General features: G+C 38.4%; 1 protein-coding gene across 1 annotated transcript in view; it reads right to left on the bottom strand.

Annotated features, from left to right (window-relative positions):
- Nucleotides 1-2,134: 2,134 nt before the first annotated feature.
- LOC123377551 (transmembrane 9 superfamily member 2-like) overlaps nucleotides 2,135-16,496 on the bottom strand; it is a 38,933-nt gene continuing 24,571 nt past the window's right edge. Inside the window, exons 14-17 of the mRNA XM_045030597.1 lie at nucleotides 16,184-16,335; nucleotides 14,870-14,981; nucleotides 13,189-13,360; nucleotides 2,135-2,756 (exon numbers count right to left, since the gene is read on the bottom strand). Coding sequence (XP_044886532.1) covers nucleotides 2,689-2,756; nucleotides 13,189-13,360; nucleotides 14,870-14,981; nucleotides 16,184-16,335 — 504 coding nt within the window. The 3' untranslated portion in view covers nucleotides 2,135-2,688. The remainder of the gene's footprint in view (nucleotides 2,757-13,188; nucleotides 13,361-14,869; nucleotides 14,982-16,183; nucleotides 16,336-16,496) is intronic.

Raw genomic sequence — 16,496 nt, 5'->3', positions numbered from 1 at the left:
AAGAGGCCACATCGCAAGCAAGATCACACATGAAGTGCACAAAAAGATGTGTTAACTGCCTAGCAAAGCAACAGTATTTTTATAGCAAGTTTCCCTTGATCAAGTACTTAGAGTAGTGTACTGCTTATTTGTAGTGTTCCCATTATGAGTCTTAACTGGGTATAGAGAATGGGTGGATTGTCATGGAGAAAAAAAAATTACAAAGTTGTTTAATTCTCCCTTTCCCCCAAAATATGGCAATAAAGTAATTTATTCTACTTGTCTCCATATTCTGCAAGTTTCTGATTAGGGGCCATTCCAGCATCGTTTTGAAAAACAAATTTGGTGGGAACTGTACAATGGTATTATGGAGCCAGAGCTGCTTATAAACTCTGTGAGAATGTTACACCCATGGTCCTCTCTGGACCTGTAAAAATTATAAACTCTGCCGGAAGAGAGAATCATCTGAGCTAAAACTGAAGACCTTTGGACTTCTGCAGGAACAGGATCACTACAGGGCAGAGTATCAGCCAAAGAGGAGCTCCTGACAAAGTTGTATGCACCCCCAGCTTATCCTTACCTGGCTGGAAGACGGGCTTTCTGTACTGAATTTACTATCCCATGCTCATGCTGCCTAACATACTCAGACACAACTCTGCTCTGCTTGACCAATGGTTGATTTTATTTTAAAACTAATATTTGCACCCACACACATTTGCCAGCTTCTCCGCAAGTCTCAGGAAATAGTTTAATTCATGCCGTTCTCAAACTTTTTAAAAATGAAAAACTTTTAGAAGTTGTAGAGTTATTTTCTTTTAAGGAAACTCCTCAGACAAGACCATGATACCATTAAGTTTATAAATAGAAAACTAGTTTATTAAATATTAGAATACAGTTATAAAAAGTATTAAAGTCCAGAGTAACCCTTTTAAGGATTCCATCAGACTTAATCATACCTGATTTCATTAGGTCTTTCAGTACCATTGGCCACAAGACATTGTTGGTCATTCACCTATGGAATCTGGCAGGAATGAAGAGAATGGGCCTTCAATGGGCTTGTTTCTTTGAGAGGTTTCAACCTAACCATGGACAACTGCTTGGCATGCCTGATAGAACTCCGAACACCTTCACATGTGAGATCCATCAGTCACCCTTGTTCACTATTGACACATGAATCCACAAGGGGAAAAGATGTCTTGGACTGCAATGTCATCAGCATGCCTGTGATCCTTAGCGCTACTTTTTTTTTTTGCGCGGGGGGCGGGGGGGAGAAAAGAGAAGATCATAGTCCCATTACACTCCTAATGGCCGACAAGCAATGGGGTATCTGTATGAAAGCAAGCTGGCTGTGATTCCGACCTAGATAAAATGGAAGTAGTGGAACATAGGAATTGCCATACGAATCAAATCCAATGTTCATCTAGTTAAGTATCCTGCCTCCCAGATGTTTCAGAGCACGAGACGCTGCAGTAGGCACATGAGGGATGGTCTGCCTCATACATCAGTCTCATCCTGATCACTAATAGTTAGATGTCTGCTTAAGCCTTGAATCACAATGTTTAATACCCCTTCCAAAATGTGTTGTTAACGGTAACAACGCTGGATATTCTTGATAACCATGTAAAAATCCAATCACACCATATGGGAGGTCACTCTGGATGTTCTGGTGATCCCTTCTGGCCTTAAACTGATTATGACATTTTGAATCTTGTTAAATTCTTGGCCTCAACAGCTTCCTCTGGCAACGAGTTCCAGTTTGATCATACATTGTGTGAAAAAAAGATTTCCTTTAATTTCACTGAACATCCCCTTGTTCTTCAAGTGTGACCAGCATGAACGTAACAGAGCTTGTCTCTGCAATGATTTCCTGTTCACTTCCAGATACAATCAGAGGAGGTGGTAATCCCCTATAAAGCCCTGCAGTGGATCTGGTTAGGAGAGGGAATGCCTCTCATTCTATAATCCAAAGCAGCAGTTAGGCTCCACTTGCTATTGTTCCCTACATTCGAACACTCTGTAACTAGCAGTACAGCCCAGAACTAAGGGTTTGTGCCTTTGGGAATTATCCCTTTGGCAGCTCATTTGACAAAAGTAAATGAATGAAACTTGTGCTTAAGAGTGGTGACATACTTGACAAGAAAATGGACAAGTCAGCCAGAGTTGTGCAGTTTTATTTGAAGAAAAACAGTGTTGATATCCTTAATAAAATTCTACATTACACTAAATGCATGTTCCTTTGTACGATGATAAACAAGCTGTAAAGAAGGTGCACAATACTATGTACAATCAGTTTTAAGTTAAAAAAGTTTCACATTTTTACATAGTATTTACTGGACAGTCCTATGCTTTGATGGTCAGAGTAAAAAGAAAAGTAACAAAAATGACAAGAAACTTCAGCTGGAAAACTATATAATGCACTATTTAAAAAAAAATAAACTGGTTTCATTGCATCATTCATTTGTTTTAAATCAAACTTTGTATACGGTGTTTTTAAAAAACGATTAGAATGGATTAACATTTTCAGGAACAATATGACTGGTGTAAATGTTTTCCAATGCTGCTATTTCCATCCATAAAACCTGTATTTTTTGCCATACAGGCGGAGGTTCAGCTTTTACATTTAAAAATAATTATGCAGTAGGTTTCTCAATACATGGTAAAAATATATCACAGCAAGGGAGATATGTTCCAAAGACACTTTGAAAATCTTCAGTCCACTTTCACAACACTGTAAATCTTACTAACAAACCAGAAGCAGGCAAAAAATCCAATCGTCCCTAAAACAAGAAGAGTGTTAAAATAGTTAGTTTACCTTCCATATATGCTTCTGGAGCAAGTCTAGTAACAGACAATTCCAAGCAGGACAGAATATCCCATTATCCTCCAGTTACCTATCTAGAAATAAAAGTGCACTTTTTAATTTAAAAAATGCACAACCTGGGGCTACTAAATTATCAATTTCAAAGCTAATAAAGACTTTTAGGACTTTGTTGCATGATGTGCCTGTAACCAATAGAACATGGTTACACAAATCTGTCATTAGCAGCCATATAAATACTCAAAATCAACTAGCAGTTAATTTCCTCAACTGTATGCAACATTAACAACGTATACATATGCAAAGGCCATGTCCAGCTCTCTCTTTAGGTCATACACTACTGCAAGGCCATGTGATCTAGTGAACATCCCACTGACTGGGAGTCAAGAGACCTGGATTCTATTCCTGGCTCTGCTACTGATTATGTGATCCCAGATAAGTCACTTCAACTCTATTTTTCCTTTATTTAGACTCTCTCTCATGGATAGAAACTGCCTTACTATGTGTATGTATATGACTCCATTGTACTAGGGCTGATCTTGATTGGGGCGTCTAGACACAACCATGGTACAAACAAACATTCCAACTGGAGTGTGGACCAACCTACCACTGAAAATGGTAGTCCAACTAAATTTTCAAAATTCACCCTTCTGTGGAAGGGGAGTTCACACGAGTGAGCTGTCCACCTCCCCGTCAAGCTACACAAATGATGACTGGACCTATGGTGTGAATTTCTAAGTGAAGGTAATTAGCCACTGGAACAATTTATGAAGGGCTACAGTGAGCAAGTTGGCAATTTTTAAATCAGGTTGGAATGTTTTCATAAAAAATGTGCTCTAAGAATTGTTTTGGGGAAAATTCTCTGGCCTGTGTTATTCAGGAAGTCAGACCAGATGATCAGAGTGGTCTCTTCTGCAAGGGTTGAGTATCCTGCAGAAGTTACTGAAGACTTAAGGCAGGAGTAACCATTGCATGGCAAGAAGGTGGAGAACAACATAGGGCAGAGGAAGAGACTGGCCCAGGGCCAGAGTATTTTCTGTTTTTAGTGTAAAGAGCAAAGCTGTGGCTGCCTCACCCACTATCACTGTGATGGGGTGACTGGAAAGAAGGAGGGAAGACTATGCTTCCTTTTCAATTACTGGGGACATGTGCAATGTGTCCCAAATATCCTCCTCAGTAACTCAATTAAAAGTTGAGGATAAATATGTTTCTCTCAAAATTCTGCACCAATTTCAAAGGCAAACTTTATGAAATAAATATGTTGCCCTTCTAACAATCTTGCATTCAAGGAGATTCAATATTGAACCTCAAAACCCCTTCAGGAAATAGCTTTGCACATTGGTTAACTGAAGCACAGATGCCACAATTAATTCCCTCCCCATGGTAGGAAAAATCAGTGTTAGCTGAACAAGTTTTAAAAAAAAGATGGTGATGTGCTGTGTTTTACTGCAACAGTCCTTATAAAGATTCACTGCACCCTTAGGAGACATACCCAGTCCACTTCCTCTGAGGCTTTTTATAAACATAATTATGGAAAAAACAGATCATGTTCAATATCAGCACTATAACCTTATTTATTCACCATCACAGGCACAACCACGGAAAGGGAGTCTCAGGTTCTTTATTAGACTATTTTACCTTTCACATATTTATTGAATTAGCTTTTCTGTATTTCTATCCACCTAAACCACTTGCTGACCAGACTTTCACAAGTGATAAATGAGGAGCCTTTCTTCAGTTGCTTCCTATTATATACTTGCTAGTTCTTGTGAGAGTTCATTTTGCCACATATATTTCTAGTAAAGGGCTTTTTGACAGCCTACTATTAGGTGCTGTAGATTACCCTTTTCCTCCAAATCTCCACTTATCATACTCTTAAACAGTGGGGCACGGCAGATTTACCATGCTTGATAGGAAATCATACACCAACCACAAAAGAAATTTAATTCCTCTGTGGGCTTGACATCACTAAGTCTTTCTAGTTTACAGTTGATTCTCTCACTCCTTCCCATTGTGTCCAATACTCCCGTATCTGCATTGTTACAACCTCTCCTTCCCTAGCTCATAGCTTCTTCCTTTTAGTGTTTGTTTCTCTGTATCCCGCCTTCTTATGTTTATAACATAGCCTGCTTTGAGTCTGTCTCTTAAAGCAGCTACTTACTGAAGTGCTATGTTTTTCTTGCATGTTTAACAGATTAGGTATATTAAAAATCAATCCACTTTCCTGCAACAGAAATTCAATATTTTACAGCACTAAAGTTTTAGCACAAGAATAAGATTTTCCCATTGCACTGTTCTATGAACACACAATTGCAAGTATGTACAAGCTTACTAGAGAAATATACTCTATATAAACACTGATCCTAGTTACTCTGGACCTCCCCCCCTATGCACCACTTTCCCCTCAAAGGATGACTTCATTCAAAATACAAAATTACCAAAGCCATTCCCAGTGAACAAGAATTATTTAATTTATGATCAGGTTTCTCAAGTACATCAATAGAAGCACTTGCCAACTTCCCTCCCCAAAATCTGCTCAACAAATCAAAGAGAAAATATTCCTTTTTTTGGAGATTTTGCCAATTTAGATAGTAGATATTAGCAGCTAAATGTAAGATGTGTACTAGTAAATGCATAAAATGTGGAGGCAAATGTCAAATACCACCTGTCACCCTGAACTGCAAGAGGCACACAGATGTAGCTCTTAGAAAACTGCTAGACTCCTAATTTGGATTTTGTCCAGTAGCCTATATAATTACTTTCATCACCAGTACACAAAATCTCCCCTAGCAATATTATAATGGCACATCTGTAGTTAGAGTTCGGTCACCGTTTCCATTATAAACCCCAGCATGCACTGTAATTCCTCCATCCAAACAAAAATTTCTTAAGGATTTAGAACGTGGATGGTTGTATTGACAAGAGACTTCAAAGGGGATTTAAGTCTATGGATACCATTATTTGAATCATAAATAGCCCCTAGTTGATAGCTATAAAGTCTACTTCAAACTCAAAGATCAAAATAGTTTGAGAGGAACTACCATGGTCCATATAAATTTCAAAAATTTACCTTTAAGCATCCTTAATTACAAATTTATATGATGAGTGAATTATAGCAAATCAGTTGAAAACTTCAGTGAAGCAATCTTCTAAATATTCCCAAGAGTTTTTTTAACCTGTAGGTTAAACATTTATCTTACAGACTAACAGCTCCCGTGGCTGAGTTCAGCAGATTGATATTACACAGTTAATTTAATATTACACAAAGCCAACATTACTTGACAGTTGGATTAAATTATTGTTCACGAGTAACCCTTATGTTTGCAGAGTTCCTACAACTCACTTAAAATACTCTCATAAAAGCTGCCCACTTCTTCCAGGTTCCAACAACAAGACCACTTCCGGGGAAGGGAGCATTTCTTCCCCAACCTGGTGCACAACTTTATTGCTATCTGAAAGGCTGTCACTTGACTTTTCTATTCTGTTTGTAAAGTCATTTATTTTCTATTGCCTTTGCAAACTTTTTAAATAAAACTAACGTATTTCACTTCAACTCTGTATTGTGAAGGCCACTGCACTAAGTTGCGGTGTATGAATGACTGACTGAGCAGAGTGGGTCCAATTCTTCCCTGTCCAGCACCTGGTGTAGTAACATACAGAAGTGATAAATGGGTATAAAATGTTAGATTAGGATGGTGTCCCACGTAAGCAATTCTATGATATTGGCACTGACCAACCAGTTAAGATTAAAATACAAACCAAGTAACACCTGGCTGAGGTGAATACAAGTGAAGGAAACAGTTATTTTAAAGGCTATTTTAAAGGCTGCAGCTTTAGCTATATCATTTACTTCAATATGATGGACAAGAAGGTTGGGATTTTCAGACGCTCCCAAAGGAGTTAGGTGCCCAACTGCCATTGTTCTAAATGTTATCAGCTAGCGTGGCACACTGGTGAGACACTGATGCCGGTCAGACAAGTCAGCACTGGCATTTTCAGATTCTCTTTCCTCTGAGCACCTCTCTCATGAAAGCCAGTCTTGAAATACGAGCACACAGCTTATAGGAGTTTCTCTCAACTGAAAAATTGCTATCCTTTGTTGATTTAAAATATCATTCCAGTAAATATCTGAACCAGCTTGTTAAACAGGACACCCTTTCCTGCAGAGGGGACACTCTATTAGATTTCTAATTTAGTATACATGCCTGGTATCAATTTTAGTAAGTTTACAACATGATGCCCAATTAAAACACACATCTATGTTTATCAAAAAACAACAAGGTTATTTGTTTATAAGTGGTCTAATCTGTTACCATTCAAAGCTACTTCAGTTTCTTTCACAAAGCATGGTCAAAAGCAAATCAGAATTTTCTGAAAGAATCTGTACAGTGTCTACTGATTCAAGTTACAAATTCATGTGACTGGCTATTAAGTTATCAAAGTGCAAGAAGGCTTTCAATCTCAAGTGAAATATCAGATGGAACACAGAACAGGAAAACCCACAAACTCTTTTCACTGTAAGCAAGTTCTACTCACTGTGGATGTTAACAGTAAAAATTACTGATTCAGACAGAAAGGTAACACTTTGTTCCTGAAGAATTCGTTAGCACTACACTTTTATTCCACAATCTACTTTTTTAATAGGGGTAAAGAGCTTTGATATACACTTCTCTTTGCCCCATACTATTGTGAAAGATCTCAACCACAACATAAACTCCTCTGATATCCCTAAAAGGCCTTGATTTGTTCTAGAATCAAGTGTTATGAGTGCACCTTTTTATTACTTTTTATTTTAGTTTAAGTAATCCCAATCAGCCTGCAAATTTACAAAAATATGAATATGGATTAGGGCAGGCATGCATTTAAGGAATTACTTTTTTTTTTTCTTTTTTTTGGTAGAGCTATCTTCAAAGGGATGTCTTTCACAATTACTTTAAGATTCTAACTTTCGTAGATAAGCCCTTAGAGCTCATCCATAGAAATGAAAGTATCAGCTCACTGCAAACCATTATGTACCTTCTCTCTGTTTCTCCAGAAGTGTAAATGTAAGCTTGTTTTTTTTTATGTAAGTTATTTAAAATTCATGAAACTGATAGTCAAGATGTTACTGTCTGAAGTAACTTTCCTACCCCAAGAGGCAAAATATGACCAATACATCTGAAAACAGCTGACAATTCAGCTCTTTTTATCTTTTGTCCTCAGCTTTCTATATTGTTGAATTCTCTACTCAGTAATGCATAATAGCACTTAGCAACAGTTTTCTTTCTGTGTATACAGAATGTTAGCTAATGGTATTCTTTTAACTGGCTAACAGATTTATTAGTAAACTATTTCTTTTTAAATTTCACTTCAATATTAAAAACACAATTACTGCACCAAGTAATGCCAAAACACTTCAAAGCAGACTGCCCTGTTCTGCTCAGCTCTTCTAGCTTTATTGTTTAATGAAGAAAAAAACATTCAGAGCACGAACAGAATGTAAGAAAGCAAATAGAAGAGCACTCTGCACTTGGCTGATACTTCTTATGTACCTTAAAAGCTCTTTGTATCATACTGGTTTCAATCACTGCACAGTGGTGGATGCTTCAGAATCTCAGATTCTAAACACAATCTACCCAGAAGATCAAAACTCAATTTTGAACATGGCATTAACTCACAAGTGAAAGTGATGTTCAAAAATAGAGGTCACTATAAAGCAACATGCTTTGACTAAACTCAACCATTTTTTGTCCCCAAGCATAAAATCCATGTAATCATAACTATCACCATTCAAATATACTTACTACATATTTATTTATTTTACTACAATTTGTACGTTAAAATAGCATCTGTTTGGATGTATACAATAATTGTAAGCTTTGGCCAGCTTGATTATATTGGTGACAGTCATTGTTTTAAATATTCACAAGTATTTGCTCAGCTTCAGCATTCAGCTCCTACTTGGCTATTCACTATAGTCTCTTTTGTGGAGGCCGCAACCGTGTTGCCATGCATGAGCTGTTAATGATGACTTTTATACTGGATTTCAAGGACTGTGATGGAGAAATGTTTTAAAAATACAGAAAAAACCCTACTGCTAACGTAACTGGAATAGTTATGCACATGAATACATCTACTCACATTCAGAAGTAGTGACAGGATTGGGCCCTTTGTAAATTAAACTTAAATAAGTGAGTGATACTGAGGAAAAGTCATGATAAACCAAACAAAACTCCTCTAACCTTGGTGTGATTGTCTAGGTACAGTAGTTTACTATCCACCCAAAGTACAGATTGTTAAATTATTAGAGAGGATAAAACTCAAAAAACAGATTTTTAGTTTATCAAGAACTCAAACTCAAAATTGCTCACAAATTTAAATATACAAGCCATTTTTAACTTACAAAGTATAGAATTTGGAAAAACAGTCACTACCTAAAGTAATGTGATTCCATAGTGACTTTTGTCATGAAATGGTTATAGAAAGCAATACTACTATTAATGTGGTTCTATAAAAGTTAACACATGAAAATAACAGAATTAGACATTATTGTAGTTTTTCAAGCCTCATTGGCCTTCCCATTAAGGACTCCAGGATCAACACATCTGAAGCTCTTAATACCATTTCAGCTGCTGCCATGACAATTTCAATTATCATTTTATATGTGAAAAGGATATTTTTAATTCTACCAATTTACATCTTGTAAGTTGAAATTGAAATTGGCAGAGTAGCAGCTAACCTATGCTAAAACCCAGACACATTAACATATTGCTTTAGTTTAAAAATAATTAAAACATTTTTAACTATAGATTTCTTTTTTTGTAAATTACAGCAGACATCTGGAGCTTCTCTGTTTTGCCAGGATTTAAGCAGGGTTTAACTGGCAACATGCCACATTCCATGTTTGCTTTCTAATAATTTAAAATTGGAAGAATTAAATCCTTCTCAGTTTTCACTTTTAAGAGACTCAATACCACAAAAAAGATACAATCCACAGCCTTCCCCTCCTCTCCCACCATGAAAACAGGAGGAGAGACCGACTTCAGCAGGGTGTAAATAATGAGAAGGAAAAAAACCATAGCAAATACATGGCAGCTAACTTCATTAAAACATAACTTACACAGGATATTTGCTCCCTTTGCTCAGAAACACATGCACTAATACTCCTTGCTAATTCTAGCATGCACAGTGCTGTTTTGTTACCTCAGATGGTCATTCAACCAGTTGCAGGGCTTAAATAGTAAGAAAAAAACCCCACCAACTTTTACAGTGCCCAGGAAAATACAGGAGAAAAACTGCCTAGAGACAGTTGTGTGCGATGTGGCCATATATACCTAGCCCTGCCTCAGTGCAAAAGACTGGACTAAATGATCTATCAAGCTCCCTTCCACTCCTACATTTCTATAATTCTAGATCTAAGTTAAGTGAATATAAATATTTGCAGTGGTTTTCAATAAGCAGGAAGATGTCTTTTAGAGCTAGCAATGAGTTATCTGTCAGTGTCTTGTAGCTCGTCAGTAACAGGATACTACAAATTAACATCAGTAGTCACAGTTCAAAATAACCCTCTATATACACAAGGCATTTTCTCTATAATTCTACCATTTGTGCTTTGGGATTCAAAGTGAAATGCCACATGTAAGGTCGGACTGTGTGAACTCTACATCTTGCAGCACCATGATAATGAAAGATTATTAGAAAGATGTGAGCCTGAGCATGAAGAGCATTGCACCTTGTTTTTGAACCTGTTTGTTTGCACAAGAGCCTTTCCTCTTTGGTATGAAGCTTTCTGGGCCAAATTTTCAGGTCAGGCCCCAAAATTACACTTGACACCACTTGCTTATGAATATTAGGAAAATTCTGTAGCAGATGCCCAGTTCGCATGAGTAATTTCAGAGGCCACATTTCAAAGTATGGCTCTCTGTTTGGAAGTCTATGGTGTGTGAAGTTTTATTACCCTAAATACTCCTCTTTTTAAAATGGTGGCAAATTCTACCTGGCATCTCATTCTTCATTCATAGACATTTGCCTTTTTACCACTTTTCTTCAGGTTTCCACAGAATAAAATTACAGAGGTCTTAATCATAGATCGAAGTGCGGCAGCAGATCCAAATTTAGCAAGCAAAAGTTCCTTCTCTCCAACAGGATTTGAAGTTATCCCACTAAGTAGCCAGGCACCAAATCCACTTCTCTCCACAACTAGTGTATGGCAAGCAACAAATTGGAACGGACTCCGATGAACTTAATCTCAGCAAGTCTAGTGACGGCAGAGAACGTGGTGCAGGGCAGCAACAGAGAAGCAACTTAGGTTGGTGGTGTAAGCAACCCTGAGTGCATCCAAAATATTGGCTGGGATGATTTGGCTGGGATGATTTAGGTGGGTTTGGTCCTGCTTTGAGCAGGGGGTTGGACTAGATGACCTCCTGAGGTCCCTTCCAACCCTGAGATTCTATGATTACATTCAGAACAATTAAAAAAAAAAATCATAGAAATGAGGATCTTCCAAGAAGAGATGGGGATCTAAGAAAGTCCTATCACTTTGCTCCCAAGATTTAGGTCAACTTAGCGTAGACCAGCCCTTAGTAAATTGTCCAAGGTTACAAAGGAAGTCTGTAGCACAGCAGGGAATAGAACCCATGTCTCTGAAATCCCAGACTTGTACCCCAACCACTGAGCCATCCTGCCTTTCTAAGTTCTAAAAGTTACAGCCACAGTCACAAGAGGCCAGATTTAGACCCTTCTCTTGAACAAATGGGGGAAGCCAGATGCGAATAACCACCTAGAAGTCTCCATAGCATGCACCCATCGAACATCAGTGCAGGAGGTGATTTCTTGGATTAGCCAAGTGCTTGCTGACTCACTGCAGCACTAAAGACCTTTCTGCTGAACCTGGACCTCACAACCCCTGGCCTTTTCTGGGGCTGAGGAAAAAAGCTGATGATGCAATCAATAAAATTCACACATTCTTCATCCTCTATGAGAAAACTAACGTCTAGTCACATTATGCTCCAAGTTTAATTACATCAGAAGATATGAGAAAAGTACATTCTAATAGACCAGGGATTCTCAAACTGGGGGTCAGGACCCCTCAGGGGCTCACCAGGCTACATGGGGGAGGGTCACGAGCTGTCAGCCTCCATCCCAAACCCTGCTTTGCCTCCAGCATTTATAATGTTTTTATATATTTAACACCGTGTTTTTAATTTATAAGAGGGGAATCACACTCAGAGGCTTGCTATGTGAAAGCAGTCACCAGTACAAATGTTTGAGAACCACTGTAGTAGACCGCAGTAGGTGAGGTCCTGCCTGCATCTCAACAGCACAACACTGGAAGTGTCCCCACACTGTCTAACAATGTGCTTCAGTACCCCATTTGCCTCATTTTAATAGATTCAGAACTCCCAAGATGTGCAACTCCTCCCCAAACTTTTTGGGGGGGGGGGGCAGGGGAGAAGGGAGAGGGGGGTTGGGCAAGTTTTGTTCAACAGATTCCTAACCCCTCTTTTCTTCTTTGCAAATGCAAGTTATGCAACATCGCATCTGCTTTACCATCTGGCATTTCAAGTATCTGACGGCTCTAGGTATTCGGTTTCTATCACATACTCAATACCAGTTCACTACCATGTGAATATTTGGACATCTTGCATTCATTATCAAGTTAAAGAAGTTGAAAATAAAAATGTCCAGTCCTTATACACTGCGTGTAATATTTGCAGTTTAAAACCTTTACATTTAGTAATAGTTATATTTAGCATTCAGATAACTTTACATTTTCAAAACCTCTACAAATATTATCCGTTGTAAGGATTAATTAGGTACATGTTAGCCCCATTTTACACACTGTGAACACACATCAAGATGTTGAGCGACTTGCAACAGTTAGTGTCAGCATGTCAGGATTAAATCTTCCAGTCCCACATTCATCCTTCTAGCAAAGGCCATTCTCATTTTTAGTCTCTGTTTCTTACCTTTCATTTACGTTATATATATATATATATATATATATATATAAAAAAAAAATTCCTTTCATGTTGTGACTTCCTAAGGAATTTCCAATATAAAAGCTTTTCTATCAAGGGCATTTTGAAAATGTAAATCTATAATGTTTTTAGATCCCTGTTACACTACAATGCAATAATCAAGGAAACTTAACAAGTTAGAAAAGAATCACTGCAAATTAGATTATAGATCTTCAGGTCAGGAACAATACATTATCTATACTGTTATGTCCCTAGTGTGCATATTGTTGGGTGAGTGAATAATGGTAGCAGCAGACAAACCATATTTAATATAAAAATTGCTGGTTTCTGCCAAACAAGTGTTAACTTGACTCTGGCTATAATGATCAGAAAACAGCAACCCAGAAGTCCTGAAACCATTGCACTGAATTTCACCGATAATGCTGCACTTACCTGTAAAAAGGAAAAATATCAAAACCATGATCATAGTATACCCAAAGTATAAAATGGTACTAGCTGTTCCCGTTATTTGGAGTTTAGAGAAGAAGTAATGAACCGCATAGATGAAAAGATAAACGGCTGTAAAGCTGCTCGTTAAGAACGATCTCCACCACCAATGATAATCCTGAAAGAAATAATAAGCCATCTCAGGAAAAAATCCAAGTACAAAACTAAAACTGCACTTTTATTTCAAAGCAAAGCACTATTTACAATTTTATGAAATATTAAATTAATTCTTGGCATATTTCTATACTCATACTGTTGCTTAAACTCCTTTTCATTAAAATTATGCTTTTCCAATTGCTATTTCTTTCTCAAAGTCAATTATGTCAGGATGTTTCAACTATGAACATGAAATTCTGTTATCCAGGGGAACTACAGCAAATGTCTGTTCAGTCTACAAAGTCTCAGGAGAACATGCTGGGGACTTAACTAATTTTTGTTTTGTTTTGTAGATTTTAAAAAAAGTTGCAGAATTATATATTTACACAGGGTAATGTGTTAACAAGTAACTATTAATTCATTTAAACAATTTCACTGATGTGTAGCAGCTCTCACCCTCCAGGATCCCAAAGCACCTTGCAAGTTTACATATATATGGTACAAGTAGCCACCACAGAAACGCATCCACAAGGGGCAACACAATAGTAGTTTAACTGCACAGCACAACTATAGCATTCGAGACTGGAAATGAACACTGTGGTTAAGGACCAACTCTTCAAAAGTCTGCAAAAATTGCCAACATTCACACCCCTTGATGAGTGTACCCTCAAGAAGGGATAAGTGTATACACTATGTTGGATGGCATGCGAAGTTAAGCAAATTTGGTACTGAAACTGCAGAGCAATTATAAGTTACACTGGCCACAGCATATTGGAAACCTTAACTCATGATTTACAAGGAACAATCACAAATGGGACTTCATTCTTGCACTGTTATTTTAAATACACATAGTTGAGAATGTGTCAAACTTTTTGCAAAAGTGTTAGCTTTGAATCTGATTTCACTTTCTTTATACCACAAGAATCATTTTGTTGGAGATGGCTAGAAAATATTTAGGTAGCCCTTTTCAGTAAGGACAAAATTACTAAAACCACACAGTGTAAAATACCTCATTAGAGGTCAGTTTGAAAGCAACATCTCTCCCCCTTTATACTGATGACTTTGTCATGCCATGCTGGATATTAGCGTCATAAAGCCTCCAAAGCTGAGCACTGATATGTCACGCCCAACAGTTGACTTAAATCAAGCTGTTCATAACATTAAAAAGTATACCTCTGCCAGACCAGCTGGAGTGTCATTTCTTATTTTGTGGCTCCTCTACTACTACAGGACCATTCCGGGGCATAAAACGAGAGCTTGCACTGCTAGCTGCAGTGACAAGGCAAAAATTGCCTTTTTTGAAAATTTAACTTGTATATATTACAAAACATAGGCCAACAACATAACCAGGCCAAAGGTACATACAATCGCTATACAGAATCCTGACAATATACCCACATAGTCCACAGTGTCCAGCATTTTGCAGAGGTGGCCCTCCATAGGCATCCTTACAAACTTCACTCTGACACGTCCCAGCTAGCTATGCATTGTGCTGTCATGATATATGCATCAAAATAATATGTTCATTTACCTCTGCACATAGATGGAAATAGCACAGCAAGACTGTAGCCTCAGAACACGTAATAAGAAGAATTATAAACACTAAGAACAGGAAACCAAACATGTAGTACATTTGATGGGACCTAAAACACACAAAAGAAATCTGTCAAATTAGTGTTCACTCTTTTTTGTGTTACATACCTAAGAAATAAGTAATCAGAAAACAGAACAGGCTTTGTCTGCACTGTTGACATCATCCTACAAATCTTCAGCCTGTACCTGCTATCCCTCTACCTTCATGAGTAAATATACTGCTTACACAGTTTCATTGTTAAAGTCAGGGGAAGGGCACCTCAAAGCTATAGCATAGTTTTGTAAAAAACAATTAGACCCTGATTACATAGGCCAGGGAAATCATTCTTTTCCCCTCACCTTTCTGTCAAGGACTGTTCTCACTAGTAAGGTACTATCATGATTTCAATTCTCAGGGCCTCTCTCTTGTGCTGCTCTTCAGCTTAACATCTGCCTCCTTCACATTGCTGCAATTAGTCCTCCAGCTGTCCAATTTCACCATGTTACACCTTCTAACAGTTGCTCCTCCACTCCCAGACTCCTATCCCTAGACAAATCATTCTTACTCCAGTTAAAGGGTCATCTAAACACTTGACCATACAAAAATGCACCCTTTCCTACCAAGTGCATAAGTATCTTTTTTATGAGATGTGGGAAGAAGCATTAAATCTATGTAATAATTAGAAGGATGCAATTACTATAATTTAAAGATGTTTCACAAAAAGAATACTGGCAAATTCCTTCATGTCTCCCTCCTGATTTTTCTGAATCCATTGGTTTGGGTTCTCCATGCTTACTTTACATTTTCATTTTTGCAGGGCCGCCCAGAGGATTCAGGGGGCCTGGGGCAGGGCCGGGTCTTCGGCGACAATTCAGCGGAGGGTCCCTCTCGGAGGGAAGGACCCGCTGCCGAAGAACGAAGCCGCAGAGGTAGAGCAGCCTAAGTGCCGCCGATCGTGGCTTTTTTTTCCCCCCACCCCGCCACTAGCGGCGTTTGTACTCACCGGGCGGTGCTCCGAGGCTTCGGCAGCACTTCAGCGGCGGGTCCTTAACTTGCTCCGTGTCTTCCGCTGCACTGAAGGACCCGCCGACGAAGACCGGGTGTGAGTGAAGGGCCCGCCACCGAAAACCCAGAGTGGCTCATAAGGCCCCTGCGGGGCCCAGGGCCTGGGGCAAATTGCCCCACTTGCCGCCCCCCCCCCCCCCCCCGAGCGGCCCTGCATTTTTGAGCTGACAGCCCAGCCTACCTATCAAGCAAAGATACAATACTCACCAAATACTATTTAGAATGAAAAAAAGCTGAATAAAAATACAACCAAATGGCAAGATGCCGCCCATGATGATACCAGGCAACGGCTTTGTGAAAAACGACTGCTCCGGGATCTGACGAGGAATCTGGTTTGTACGAACTGGGTGTTCAATAGGCTTTGAGAGAAATTAATACAAATTAAAAAAAAGACAAAACTGGAAATAACATAGTAACAAGGTAAGATAGGAAAGTGTTAAAAGAATTAAAGGTTTCAGAGTAGCAGCCGTGTTAGTCTGTATCTACAAAAAGAACAGGAGTACTTGTGGCACCTTAAAGA

The sequence above is a fragment of the Mauremys mutica genome, chromosome 9 (genome assembly GCF_020497125.1).
Source record: "Mauremys mutica isolate MM-2020 ecotype Southern chromosome 9, ASM2049712v1, whole genome shotgun sequence".
Taxonomy (NCBI): domain Eukaryota; kingdom Metazoa; phylum Chordata; order Testudines; family Geoemydidae; genus Mauremys; species Mauremys mutica.
Note: the sequence above shows the minus strand (reverse complement) of the source record. Positions and strands in the feature narration are given on the sequence as shown.